General features: G+C 38.2%; 1 protein-coding gene across 1 annotated transcript in view; it reads right to left on the reverse strand.

The window, feature by feature from the left end:
• The window catches only part of LOC135216243 (SLIT-ROBO Rho GTPase-activating protein 1-like), a 179,001-nt gene that overhangs the window by 61,419 nt on the left and 102,113 nt on the right, over nucleotides 1–15,469 (reverse strand). The window contains 6 exon segments of the mRNA XM_064251407.1: nucleotides 2,605–2,710; nucleotides 3,123–3,335; nucleotides 11,497–11,654; nucleotides 12,245–12,363; nucleotides 12,663–12,965; nucleotides 15,103–15,324. Coding sequence (XP_064107477.1) covers nucleotides 2,605–2,710; nucleotides 3,123–3,335; nucleotides 11,497–11,654; nucleotides 12,245–12,363; nucleotides 12,663–12,965; nucleotides 15,103–15,324 — 1,121 coding nt within the window.

Raw genomic sequence — 15,469 nt, forward strand, 5'->3', positions numbered from 1 at the left:
ATTCATTCTAAATAATTATTATTATTATTAGTAATATTTATATACTATTACTATTATAGGCAGTCCCCCGTTATCACCGGACTCTGTTATTGGCAATCAGGGTTATCGTATATCGGTGCCATAAATCGCCAATTTTCGCTTATTATCAAGCTGTCAGAACAGAACCCCCGCCGGTAACCAAGGACTGCCTGTATATATACATATTTAGTTTAATCAAACTACTGAGGTAACACTTGACTCTACTACTCATAAACCACCCAATCCAACAGTGGGCTCAATCTATTACATCAATATAATGAAAGCAAATATAATGTATTTTATTTTTTTTACTCTAGATACACCATCATAAACAGACCAAATTCAACACATGAAGATAAAATAGTTCGAATGAAAATGATGCTATTTTTGTTAAGTCTCCTTGTGCAATGAACAGAACTCATCATACAACCAAGAGAAATTTCAGTAATTGCTTGAAGAAATTTGAAAGAATGACTCAGCTTCATCTGCGGTGGACCAAACTGGCATCACCTTCTCTTTGGGCCAGACTCACCTTCCATTCCATCACCACTGACATATGATGGTAGTAGATTGGTTACTGGCCCTAGGGAAAAGGGTGAACTGCTTCACTGATCTTTTAATGCTAAGTGATCAGCTGAGGATGTCCCTCTCCCTGATTCAGGCAGTCGCCGGTTATTGGCGGACTCTGTTATTGGAGAAACAGTTTTATAGCACTTGTCTGGTGCCATAAAATTGGCGATTTATGGCGCCAAAACGGGCCGAATTTCGGTTAACGGTGCCATATGGTGCTGATGATAGAGTTATAGTGCCTTAACATACGTAACAGAGGCAACATTAACCGGTTATCGGTACCATTAACAGAAACTCTGTGCCATAAGTGCCATAACTTGCCGAGTTTCAGTTAATGGTGGTTTCCGCTTATCAGCACCCCGCCAAGAACAGAACGCCCCCCGTTAACTCGGGACTGCCGGTACTTGTCATCCTGAAGCCATCCTTACAAAGTTTGCCTTTTGTTCTAGGGATGTTAAGAAAATTCTGGATAATCTTGATTGCTGGAGTAGAGAAGATCCTGATGGTTTCTTCCCTTTATTTTGTAAAAAAGTTTCTAGTGTGTTGTCTACCAAGATTAGTAGATTCAATAGATTTTTTAAGCCAAAGTAGTTTCTTTGTGGATGAGAGCAAGCTTAGTAATACATACAGTGCCTGTTCCAAAGAGGGGCATATCCACATACTGCAGCAACTAAAGGTCAATTTCTATTCTCCCTGTGCTCTCCAAAGTTGCTGAAAAACTTATTTTTCAGCCAGTCTATAAGTATGTGGAACCTAAATTATTGTTAGCTGTTAGTCAATATGCATACAGAAAGCAGCTAAGTACCTGCTTTCACTTTAGTATATCATAAGACACTTTTATAAACTTCAGAATCTTGGAGTGGGTAGATATGTTTTAGGATCACTTCAAGATTTCCTTACAGGTAAGCAGCAGCTCGCTGATAAATCTTTAGTGAACCAAGACCTATTGCATCCTGAGTTTCACATGAGTGTGTTCTTGGTCCATTATTTTTGGTAAACTATGCAAACAATATGGTTGCTGGCCTGGAAAACAAGAGTGCTTCATATGCCGATGATGCAACACTTGTGGGTGTAGTAAAGTCTCCACTTAAGAGAAATGAAGCTTAAGAGAAATGAAGCTGCCCTCAGTCTTAATTGGGATGTTGACCAGATCAGTGAATGGTGTAGTTGGTGGGATATGAGGCTGAACCCCAGTAAAACAAAAACACTATTGATTAGCAGATCTTGTGCAGATTTTCCACACCTTCCTCCCCTTTAGGTGGCTAGCTGAATGAGTCTGAAGCTTTAACTATTCTAGGTGTAACTTCTGACTAACATCTTACTTTTAAGAAATATCTAATGAAAGTTTCAGTAAATGTCAAACAAAACTTAGGTATTATTTTAGGTCATTCGTCCTTCCTTTACTAGAATACTCTTCTTTGTTGTGGATGTCTGCTTCTGTCAGAGATTTGTCCCTTTTAGATAGAGTGGTTTGTGGTGGTAGGTTTCTGTTTCCTAGTATATTAGCAGTTATGACTTGGCCCATCGATGGGTGGTCTCGTTTGTCACTTTTACATAAGTTGTAATTTAATGGAGATCTTTCACATACACAGTTAATCCATGACCTCATTTTCCTGCTGAGAGCAACTAGGTTTGCTGAACAGCAACACCAATATGCAGTAAATATGCCTCCATTGCCAGAAATCTGTTGTAGGCCTTTTTTCTAGGCTTTTACCTGAAAAATAACAGGAACAAGTCCCTGCCTGAGAGGTTCTAAATCAAATGCCATAAAGCAAGGGCTCTTACATGGTTGCAACAGTAACTGCAAATCTAAAATTTATTACAACAGAAAAAAAATAGCTTGGAATATTGATAAAACATCATGATAAACTGCATATAATCTTATTGTGGTTATAGTACCTAAATTTCTTTACAGCTTAAAATAAACATTGTCATTTTATCGTGGTTATAATGCCTAAATCTTTTTCAGCTTAAAATAAACATAAAAGATAAACATATGGAAGACAAAAGACTTACTGGTTAAGGAATGCAAAGAGGTAGCGCATAACAACAAATACCGGTCGAGGAAGACTAGTTACCACATCTCTCATCTTCATAACAAAATCATGTTTCTTTTCCAACTCTGTAAAGGAGAAAATTGAAATACAATTTTATTACTTACAAACTATCAATGTGGTGATGTAACAATGAGAATTCTATCGAATGTGGTGATGTGGCAATGAGAATTCTATCAAGTATCAAACTTTAATCAAGAGAAGCCTATGATAAAAAACCTACATTTAAAAGTTTTTATATATTGGTCAAGTCTAACTAATATATTGATGCTTGAATATAACCAAAACTACACTGTTCAGAAAATGTGAATCATAGCCAAGATCCAATGTGAGAGAGAGAGAGAGAGAGAGAGAGAGAGAGAGAGAGAGAGAGAGAGAGAGAGAGAGAGAGAGAGAGAGAGAGAGAGAGAGAGACGAGAGAGAGAGAGAGAGAGAGGAAGAGAGAGAGAGAGAGAGAGAGAGAGAGAGAGAGAGACTTACGAGCAATTTCCATGAACTGATCAAAGAACACAGTAGGGAAGAGAGGTTCCCGGAGTTCCCTGAAGTAAAGTTTTAGAACACCTGCTACACTATTGATATCAGACGCATCTGTAACATCAGCTAAGGGATCCTCCATACGCTCAAACGATTCACGGAAATTATTGATTTCTAGCTGAGACCCAGATACTCTGAAAATTCCTTGATGATGTAACCCTGGAAAAGAAATTAAATAATCAAGTTTGCTTAAGAGCAATTAATTTGTATTTTTCATAGCTAACAAACCTGAGATCTTAACAATAGGATAAATCTTCTGGTGCCAGCTGGAAACTGGTTAAAAGCAATTAAAGACTGTAATTGTAAGGAATCTTGGCATTCGCATATGATGTGTAGTTGAGGTGGAAGCGAGCCAAGAGACCGTGCTTGAATCCAGTGACGCATCAGTCTTTCTTCCAACCCAGATGAAACATAAGAGGGGTGGCTAAAGGTTGGCAGTCAATGTTAACACCTCATGTTTGTTAGCTATAAAAAATACATATCAATTAAAAATTTGTCATTTGTTCATTTATGGAACAAACATTTGGTCTTAACAATAAGATTAGACTCACACTAGGAGGGAGGTATGAGAATCCTGAACCAATTGGAGGTTCAACACACCTGATCATTCTTCTTAGAAATGAGAATTCTAAAGGAGAGTACCTAAGTCTTTGAGATGTTAGCTATATGGATATCTAACACTCAACCCACTGATTTTAAATACAATGAAACATGTCCAGATTCACTGCGCACATGGAAGTAAAAAAGAACTATATTTGTTCAGGCAACAAACCATGTAAGCCATAAGAAACGGGTTTGTCACCACTCCTCACTCCCCTTGATGGAGAAAGGAGTTGAAGCTACTGAGAAGTGCATTTTCATGTTGCATGGAACATAAAAAGTGCTGTAACAGTATGGCTTCAATGTTCACCTGCATCAAACCAGTCCCAGCGTATAATGTCTATTCTTCAAACTGCCCATAGGTATGATGAAAGGAGAAAAGGGAAAGAAAAGACCAGTCATCTCACTCATTCCCTACTCCACACAATCACCTTAGGCAAGCTATAAACTGTCCCGCCAGGGGCACTGGATGAATTGCACATGTTGAACAGCCACCACTGGACCCATGGAAAAAGTATTCAAGGATCTATGGGCAACGTCATTCAGGTAGAAAAAAGTAAGTGTGGTTTGATGCAGTCAGGAACCAGCATTCAAAATCCTATGAATAGATAAGTAGATAAGTTCTTCTAAAATGCCATGGAAGAACCTAATCCTCTGGTGTCATGCACTTTATATGTACCTAATTAGTGACAGAACTCAACGATGAGGAGTACGCTTGCCTTATCATCTTGCGTAATTAAATGAAATGGTATTCTAGGACACCTCTTTCTTGAAATGGCTTGTGTTAACATAAAGTCTGACACCTACATTCTCGGTGACAAGACCTTCAGATAACAATAGAGTGCTTGGAAGGGTCAGCAGAAACTCTTGAAGGTTACTGATAACAAACTCCAAAAGCTGCCATCATGAACCATGAGAATCTGGGTTTTAGCAACAAATTCCTGGGCAAATTCAAAAGCTACTGACTCCAACCTGTTGTCAGTGTAGGTCATAAGCCTGACCCTGAAGCTCTCCGACTCTTCCAAAGAAACCAAGGTCTGCAGGAAAACTGTTTCCAAAGTCAGTTTCTTGTAAGACGATTGACGTATGGGCTCGGAGCTTGAGTGGGACCACTCAGTACCTGAGTAAGGTCCCACGCAGGAGGTAGACTTTCCTAGGTGAACAAGACCGCTCAAAGCTCTTGAACCACATAGAGAATCCTCAGGGAAAAGTGATGTCCACATCCTTCAGGTGAACTAATCACAAACCAGCCCTGTAGAGCCAGTATTAACGGAAAGAACTTCCTCTGTTCTGACAAATATCCAGATCTTGTCTACAGAACAGGAACTATGAGTGGAGAGAAATAGTTTTGATGACACCAATCACAGCACCAGACAGCTCATCTTATATATGGCTGACAAAGATCCACTGAAGTACTAGCCTTACATGTGAGTCGCTGCTCCGCAAAAAATATTTCTAGCTTGAAAGAGAAACTGAAGAGACTCCATACATGAAAAGATAAGGACTCTAATGACTGGTGGCATCTCTCCACACAAGAGAGGTGAAAAGGCTGTGGTAAGGCAGAATCTCTCTCAGCCATTCAGCTTGGGGCCACAAGGAGCTACTAGGGTCAGCCTAAGACTTTGGAGCCTGACAAAGGGAGTTACTCTTAATTCACCCCCTTTGGATCTGCTCCTTTACTCAAGACTGCTCCTGCGAATGTTGGAGTGCTTATTTCGAAGAGCTCCTGGCCTCAAATAAACATTGAAACAAGAATTCTTCCTACCTGGGAAGGGTTGAAGTCTTGGGTGAACACAAGGACTTTTGATTCCCACAATGAAGGCCATACAGGCATGATTGAATGAATCCACTGACTTGTTGTGAAGGACGCATCAGTTGGAAATCGATCTCATTTGTTGAAAACATGGAAAGTCTTGGACGCTACCAAGGGAGCTCACGTCAGTCGTTTGCCATGGCCAAATGGTACTGCACAGATGTGCTGAATGACCACTGGGTAGGTCGACGGTCAGCTCGCGGACATTACACAAAACAAACTGTGGTAGGTCAATGGCCCAATTCGATTCTGAACATATAAGATATGGCAACCAAGGCAACTTCGCTGGACCTATCTACGTGACCAAAGCCATTGCATAGCTGTTTCTGATTGTGAAGAGTCCCGTACACGGACATGCGACTACAGACAACATATGTCTTTATCTTGGGAGAAAGAGAAGTAGAAGCACAACACCTTAACCTTGACAAGTCACAACCACTAACTGGAAGGTGAATGACAAACATAGGACCTCTTTGGAGAAAGGGAGAACAATGCCTTGGTATCTTGGAAACTGGAGAAAGAGAAAGACCTCTGTCTCTCAATCACAAATAGCCGAAGGAGCATGTCGGCTATGAACATCACGTCTGTCACATGAAAACCATGTCCGTGGACAAGATCAACGGGTGAGGAAATCCTGGATCTAGCATACAACGAGAAGAAGCTCTTGAAGGTAAACGAGAGACTTCATTGGGGGAAGAAGGGCAAGGATTATCTCCACAGAACACATCTGGAAAAGTGGAGGGAATAACACATCCATGAGAGAAAGACGACAAAACCTCTTTTGGGTAAATACGTCCATGGACATGTACCATGTCCGTGTAAGTCTGGAACTATGGTGACTAAGGCACGAGAGAGAGCACAGAGATGACAATGTTTAACTGGAACATGTCCCCGGACGCCCAGAATCTCTCATGTGATGCCCAGAATCTCTCATGTGAAGAAACTGCATCAACTCTGGTTGGGAGGCTGTAGAATCTTCATGCTACTTCAAACTGGAGAGAAATGATGAATTGGAGTTCTGAAAAAAACAGTGTGTAGGAAGCATTCTTAAGTCTTGAATTTAAATGAAATCAAAGAACTCAGACGAGCTAACAGTCCACGAACAGGACGGAGGTTGGTTGCTTGCTCTACCCTAGTGTCAGAAGAAACAAGAAAGAATATATCCCAGAACTAATATCAGAGACTCGGGTTACCTCTCCAAATCACCTGAGTCCGAGGAAATCATGTACCAGGAGCTGTGATATGTAGGATTTTGATGAGAAGCTCACCATGAAACAAACCCCTGCTTGTTGGTGATAGAGAGCACCGAAGAAGAAGGCAAAGATGATGATAGGGTTTTCCTGAATTGCCTACAGCAACCAGAGGGCCCCACCAATAACTGCATATACACATGAAGAAAAGAGAAGAATTTACCAAGAAATTCCAACTTCGAAGGTAGTGGAAGACAGGTCGCACTTCTCTTGAAATGCAGAGTTGATCGAAACTGTTGTTGTTGTCATAAGGAGTAGCCATGACGTCACAACCCGACCCATGATGTCACACAGCAGACTATTCTCACAGAGAAAGAAAAGATTGTGTGTAAAGGCAGATTAAACTTATTCAAAATAAATTGCACTACAATTTTATCTCATATAACAAAAAAGAGTAACAAGGTGAACATCATTGGATGACGAAACATTAGAGGGAGACGAGACGCCACAAAAGCAGAAGCAGCCACATTGGAGAAGTTATCTGTAAGACTGGTACTCCTGCATGACGAAGTAGCCTTCGCAGGCAAGCATGAAGAAGGGGCTCCGAGGCTTGAAAAGGAACACAGTGCCGACAGGAATGACTGAGTTCCAAACTCTCTTCACAGCACCAACGAGCATACCAAAATCTAGTGAATTGGCAACTCTGACAGAAGGAAGCGAAGCAGAGGGTCTCCCAAGATCTGAGAGGAATGTGCGGCAGCCGCCCGACTTCAAGGCAAGAAGCAGGGATGAGAACTGTAGAGGCCGAAAAGAAACAAATGAAATGCCTGTACCCTCAAGAAAAGAAGATTTCTCCTATCCTGAGAGAGAACAAAGAAACATATTTATCTGTAAAGGTTAAGGGAAGGGAGTGAGGTGTACAACTCATGCCCCCTCCAAAATAACAGGAAATACAAGAGACGGAAAATAATGACTGGCCTTTAGCAAGCAAACAGGATCAACTCAAACGGAGATCTTACATCATCAAAACTCGTGTTGAGAAAGTGGAGGAATACTCCTATGATAGGAAGACAAATCCTTGCACAGTAACCTTGTCTGTAACACAAACCTGTGATGTCTCAAAAGTCCTGAACCACACAAATCCCAAAGGACTAAAACATTATCCCGTTCCCAGAAAATATGTCACAAGATATCTCTTTAGATATAAAACATTGAAATGTCTTAACACAACTGTTTCAATATATCCCAACAATATTAGAAATGCAAAATGCTAGGAACAACATCCTGCTGACCCCTCTCACCCTGAAGGGGCAATATTCCCCTTGAGAGAGACAAATCAGCAATATATACATGAAACAGCCAGTGACAAAGCAGTAGGAATAGGCCTGAAGCACATCTACTGCAAGTTGCATCTGTTCCAGAGGAAGTGTGAACACAGGAGTCCTGGAAGGCTGTATAAATATGTTGGAACTCATGCTGGATATACGTATATCAAACATTAGTACGGCTTAGGTAAAATAAAAAAAAAATAAAAAAAAAACGGCTTGGGGAGAGGAGAGCAAAGCGAATGTTCACTCTTCAAGGTGGCTCAAAAAAAGATTGGAGCATCACTGGATTCAATGGAAGTCTCTGGACTAGCTTTCACCTCAACTACACATCTGATGCCAGATGCCACAGGTTCCTTGCATTTACCATCTTCGATTGTTTTATAACCTGCTTCCAGCTGGCCCCAGAAGATTTATCCTATTATGAAGTCTGAAGGTTTGTTCCATGTATGAACAAATACTAAGCAAGTTCATCTTCTGTACATATTTACTAAAATCTATGGTCTAAAATTTTAGGAAAGAAATTGATCAATTAGTATTACTTACTACTGTCACTGTTCCATCAAGCAACACTGCTGTCCTCTACGAGGACAACAACTAACAGTTTTCATCTAGCCCACACATAACCCAGGCCATCAACATCATCACAGACCTGCTACTGATCAATCTCCTACAGCAATAATCACTGCTCATCCATCAAGAAAGACACTGTTGACCAGGGCCCATGCAAGACAACTTAACTTAGGGAACTAAAGTACTGAAACTGCTATTAAATATGGCCAGGATGTCAGCTAGTTAAAATTGTAGTCGTCATTATTATCACATGAACTCATCATGCTTTCCCTATGTGGGTTTTAAGAGTATGACAGGTTCTCTACTTTTTTGTCTAGTGCACTTTCTGTCTGGATTCCCATCTGGTCCAGGTATCTATCTTGTCCTTTAACCAGGATTTTCTGGCATCTGTCATATACTTTCATATCTAATACTCTTCTAATGAACTACTCTTCACCCTTTTTCATTGCATGTTACAACTGCTAAATCTTTCAGATCTCATTGTAATAGCCTTCTTGGGGATACTAAACCTCTCTGAAACTTCCTCATTTGTAATCTGATCTTAACACAATACTCCATTTTGTAGCAACATTTCTTAAAAACTTGCCATTAGCCTTCACCTTCTTCTGTCCAATGCATCCTGACTGACATTTTAGACCTTTCTCCCATGTGGCATTTGCTGTTTTATCCTTCTATCTGAACTTGGCCTTCCTCTTCCTCTCCGTCCCTCCAACTCCATGTTTGTAACCCTTTTACATACATGATCTTCTACTCACATGACATGATCAAACCAATATAGTCTTCTTTCATGGGCTGCCTTTGATACTTCCCCTGCCTTAACTGTTCCTCTAATAAATTTATTTCTGATCCTACCTCTTCTTGTGATTCCACACATGCATCTCAACATCCTCATCTCTGCCACATCTTTTTCTGTTCTTGAGCTTTCTCCATTGGTCATATCTTGGCTCAGTAAACCATTGCTGGTCTGACTACATTTTCACTAAACTTTCTTTTAACCTTTGCACTAATCCTCCTGTGGAAAATATCCCCGACACCTCCAGTTTATCCAAGCACTTTGTTTTCTATGATGCATTTCAAAGTCCACATCTCCATTGTCAGTCATGTTTGATCCTAGATATTTAAGTTTTGAATCTCTTGATGTCATCCTGATCCAATTTCACTGTTCCCCATCTTCCTTCTTCTCCCATCCACAGATACTCAGTCTTTATCTTACTTATCTTAAGACCTTGACCTTCAAGCGCCTGTTCCCCCCTTTCTAACTTCAGCTCACCCTCATCTCTAGCCCTGGCAACACTATGTCATCAACAAACAGAGCACCCCAAAGGATCTCTTCTCTGACATCTGATGTTTTAACATCCATCACAAGGTCAAAAATGCAGGGGGCTAAGAGTTGAATACTGATGAAGACCAGCCATCACTTTGAACTTTTATGTAGTTCCAACAGATCTTCATGTTTGTGTAGTTGCTTCAGCATACACATCTTGCACCACCTTCACCGTCAAACAACTCTATACTTCTTGCCTTGGTACGTGGTCATATGGTTTTATTATTTGTGTAGTTGCTTCAGCATACACATCTTGCACCACCTTCACATATTTTTTCAGAAACACCCTTCACCCTCAAACAATTCCAAACTTCTTGCCTTGGTACATGGTCATATGGTTTTATCAAGTCCATAAATCCTAGTTGAAGTTCTTTCTGTTTTTTTTATAATTCTCCATACTTCGATTGGCTGATAGGAAACAGCAACCCCGTATAAAAATGGGCCAAGCTGAAGAAAAAGAAAAGTTCCTCATTGGACGAGCGGTTTTCGCGCTCAGCTACCAATCCGGTGGTCTGAAGTTCGATTCTCAGCGCGGCCAACGGGGAATCAGAGGAATGTATTTCAGGTGATAGAAATTCATTTCTCAACATAATGTGGTTCGGATCCCACAATAAGCTGTAGGTCCCGTTGCTAGGTGACCAACTGGTTCCTAGCCACATAAAAATACCTAATCCTTTGAGCCAGCCCTAGGAGAGCTGTTAATCAGCTCAGTGGTCTGGTAAAACTAAGATATACTTAACTGAAGAAAAAGATGTCTTAAAAACTTCCACCATTTTCTTTGTAAGTGCCCATGTATATACTCTGTAGAATATTAGGTATCATATGTGTATAATTTATTTTTGCACTACAATATAGTGGAATATTCTTATTTACCAGCAGTATAACTCTTTCAATTTCATCCAAGCAGTTAGTATTCGTTTTCTTACTGCCTTATTAGTGCATGCTTCACACACCAGAATTTCTCCAAGGTTACAAAAATGTTCTTCCTTCTAAAGTCTCCCCTTCCACCACAAGATGATGTTAATACTAGCCCTCTTCCTAATTTTTTCTCTTCTCATGCATATCACACTGAAAATTCTTTAATACATCTTTATTTTGCAACCTTGGGCAATATACATTATATTCAATGCTTAGTATTGTGTCCCCACCTTACACACACATACATACCTACACATACCTTCCCTAAACATCCAAATACTAGTTAATTTCCTGACAGTATGTACTTTTTCTTCTTGTCTCTTACAGGTCACATGGTCACTATAATGCTTATAATGATTTTTTTCTCCTCTATACTATTCCATTCATTCATCTTCTAAACATTTTCTATGACTTGATGCTCTGCTTCTACCATTAATGGCAAACCATGTACATAAGGCAGCTTCCGAGCTAGTCTTTGACAGAGACCAAAATTTATTTATAAAAAATTACCCTGAAACAGTCCGCCAACTTTCACAAAAAACTACTGTAATCAAAAACCACATACATTATTACTTACCATAGAGATTAATAACCCTGATACAGGATTTCATAATAAGTGGTATATCTTGGCCTGTAGCTTCTAGATACTCTTCCAAAGAACCACCAAATAGTTTGGGCTGGCCCATCAGAGGATTGCGACCAATGCGACGTCGACGAGGTTTGTTTTCCAAATTCCTGTGTTGATGAAACAATGAGAATCACTTCCTCTTCCTTTGGGATATTTTTTTGGATATTTTCCTTAAGTTTCTCAAGCAAAACCATTACAACCAAAGAAAACCTACTGATTTATGCTACAGAATTGCTTCTATGTACATATAAGGAATCCTCCTAACACTACTTACATGGTTAATTTAGTTTATAGTTTTACAATTTAATACTTAAAACTGAGAACATTATGAACATCATCACAATTAATATTCTTACATAAGACTTTCTATTTACTAAAAGGACTGACACCAGAATAGTAAGTACACTGATGCAGATACTGGTATTTATCATGGAAATTCAGGGTATCTTATTTTTCATGATGAGAAATTTGAAAAAGAAAAACTGCCTACGTCTAGTATAATTTTTTCCTAAATCATAACAAGAGCTACTTTTAGTGAAAAACTAGAAATATACTTGACATCAGTCAGGATCTTGAAAATCATTAAAAGCTCTACTACGAAATCTGAAAAATTGCTACAGCACAGTTATTTAAATATGAGATAGATTTTAATGAAAGCCTAAGCCATTTTAACATGAGAAAATACCCTTTGCAGTACCTTGTTGGGGTAGGAGATGATGTATTCTGATTTTCAGCTCCCAAGGCCCTGCGCATTAACTCATACCTGGCTTGTAATCTGCATATCAAGTTGCTTCCCACAGTGTATTCCCTGAATTTCTGGATGCAATGAAAACGACCTTCAGTAAACAATTCCAAACATAAATGAAAAATATACAATATGAATGAAAACAAATGAACAGTTTCCCTCTGAAATTCTAAATGTTGTTATTTCCCTAAGGGACAAATAAGATATATAATTTCTGAAATGTACTTTATTAGTATCATCTAACTTACATTAAAACAAAATTATTTTTGGCAATATGTTACCAATTCAGATCTTTTCCATTTAAAATGCTTAAATTGTAATTTTCATTTAAAAAAAAAAAATTAACGAAAAACCATTCAAGATGACTTACCCCTAAATAGAAATCTTCGGTTTCCTGACGGTCTGCCTTCATTTTGATAAGCATTGACTCTGGTTGTTTATTATCTGGTCTTGGTTCATCAACAAAGTAGTGAGCGACATCATAATCTCTCGTGTTAATCATCTCCATCAATGTCTTTTCTGCAGTTTCTATCGTTTTCCACGTCTCCTCCGACTCTGTCTTCAGGCTTGTTAGTCGATTGACAAGATGGGCGTATCGTTTTTCCATCTCCTCTTGCACTTGTCGATTCACAATAACCTGGTTCACCTGTGTTGCATTCAAATCATCATGAGTCTGGCACTGCAATGTGACAGTGCCTGCCAAAGACTACTAAACACTCCCCAAACACACTCATACATCCATGAACAATTAACAGTGGTTACTGAAGAATAAAATGGTATACCATGCATAAAAACAAAGGAATTAATACCATGCTTTGATACAATACCTTTAGTTTATTACTCCACATACATGTGCATATCTAGATTGAGAAAGCAGAAATCATAAAATTACCCCTTGGCAACTTTTGTAATGTACCCTGTAACATACTGATAAGCGTTAATATGGACATCTTTTTTCAGCACTGTATATTGCTAAAAATTTATGTTCAAAACAACTTCCTACAGCATTCTACAAAGCAATTTACACTGCTATATGCTCTCATGTTCTAGTAGGCATTTCAAAATAAAGTTAGTAGGAATCTAAACAGACAAAATCAGACAACACAGGAAGTACCAAATACTACCACAAATCGTTGCTAATATCCCTCACAAATATTGGAAACAGCATACATAATTCATGAGGATGTATGTTATTAATCTTACAAGATCCTGACATTGAAAAGTTCATGTACAATGAAATCAAAGGACAAAAATTCTAAAATGTTTAATTCCATAGTTGTTTTAAAATACCTACTAAACACAAGGCAATTTCTTTAATGTTAATTCAGTGACAACAATGTTACAGCCAAAGCATTTATATGGACTGTCTTTGAAAACTTTAGACAGTTAACATAATTTTGACATGAAACTTTATGGTGGGCATTATAACTCTTTTAGTTCCACTTGGTTTAACAATTATATTAGATTCCAAAATACTTTCGCCCGAGTTTGAACTGAAAACAAGATTTCAGTTTTCCTTTTAATCAGACACTGGCTACAGTCACAAGTAATATTACTAATACATAATGTGTTCTTGCAGTGTACTTTCACTACAAAGCTAGAACCAGACTTTAATTATTAGGCAGCCTCTTACCCATTAAAACACAACCAAAACAATTTATATCTACCAATTATGATTTGCCATATGTAAAACAACACATCCATGCAGCATGGCAATTCTGTTAATTTCTTGCAAAATTATGGAATGGTGTTGACTTTTCAGGCATTACATATTTACTGATTTCTTGTGGTTTTCAATTACTGTAAATAACTTTCTGAGTTTGGTATGTTTTTACTTTATCAATACATATATTGTAGGCCCAATGTAATATTTTTGTGAAACAAAAGTATAAATTTTTTGTAAGTGTTAAGGTTAGTTAGCATCTTGCAAATCTGGTGCTTTTGTATAGGTACTTTTCAATCTAAGGTTTCAGTCTCTGGAAAATGAGATCAACTAGTGTTACTAAAATAAATTTTTATGCATTAACAATTATTTTTCAAATATAAATTACAGTTGTAACTGTTTTAATATATGGTATGTTTTATTTTTTCTAAAAACCAAAACTGTCTAAAATTTTTGGAAAATAATCTACAATGTTGCATCTTATAATGGCTGAACTGTCTATGATGACCATTAGCTTAGATTTAGAAAAAGCTAATTATCCGCTAATTATCATAGCTCAGTTTTTGCTAGTCAAAGACTGAAAATAAAATTACATTTTTCATGAAGGACTGCTAAAAAATCAAAAGTTTTCTGCTTAACTAGCAATACAGTAATTGCTATATTTTTCTGAAGTATTCCTACCATACATTTGACTTAATGAATTTACACTGCAATGGCAATGCACTTAGCTATTACCTTGAACTTCATGTTATACAATCAACCATGTGTTAATTTGTTATTAACATAAATGTCAAGTTTTGTTAAAGTTTTTCTGTTTGTAATTTATTCTGTATAAAAGCACTGCTCAGTTTTGGCATCTACAGAAGCAAAACTACACTATTTTCTTGCAATTAATAGGAATGAATTCACCAAATGATTACACACACGCACACACATGCACCATGACAGTGGCCATTCAATTAAATGAACTGCATCAAAGGTAAGTTCTTTATCAACTATGCTATGTTAAAAATGAGTAATACTTGTTCTGACATTATTAAGATTTATGACTGACACAGAAATAGTTCTGGCCTCTAAAAATAAATATATTACTATATCATGGATCTTTTTGGTTTCATCATACAATAAGGATACTGTATGCACCCACCTCATCGCCTTTATGTCCCTGGAACTCAAACTTTTTTGGTAACATAAATGCTGCATTGTTGTATTCAAGGAAGCGCTGCTTGTCTAGTCGGGAATCTAGGTTGTTGATAGTTTTCTGAAGGTCATCTATGCTACTCTGGAGACTTCTACGTACACATTCCTGCGCTGATACATGAGCAAGTAAAGCTCTGGCAATGCTGCTGTGAAATCCAAAGTCCATACACTAGAAAGAAAGTGACATTACATTAAAAAATGAAGCAGAGAGTGAGAACAAACGTAAACAGAAACACTTCTACTTATGTTTACACTAGCAGAAGAAGTTAACCTACAAAATATCTAATACAGTATGTAAAAGTTGTAATGACTAT

The sequence above is a fragment of the Macrobrachium nipponense genome, chromosome 19 (assembly GCF_015104395.2).
Source record: "Macrobrachium nipponense isolate FS-2020 chromosome 19, ASM1510439v2, whole genome shotgun sequence".
NCBI classification, from domain to species: domain Eukaryota; kingdom Metazoa; phylum Arthropoda; class Malacostraca; order Decapoda; family Palaemonidae; genus Macrobrachium; species Macrobrachium nipponense.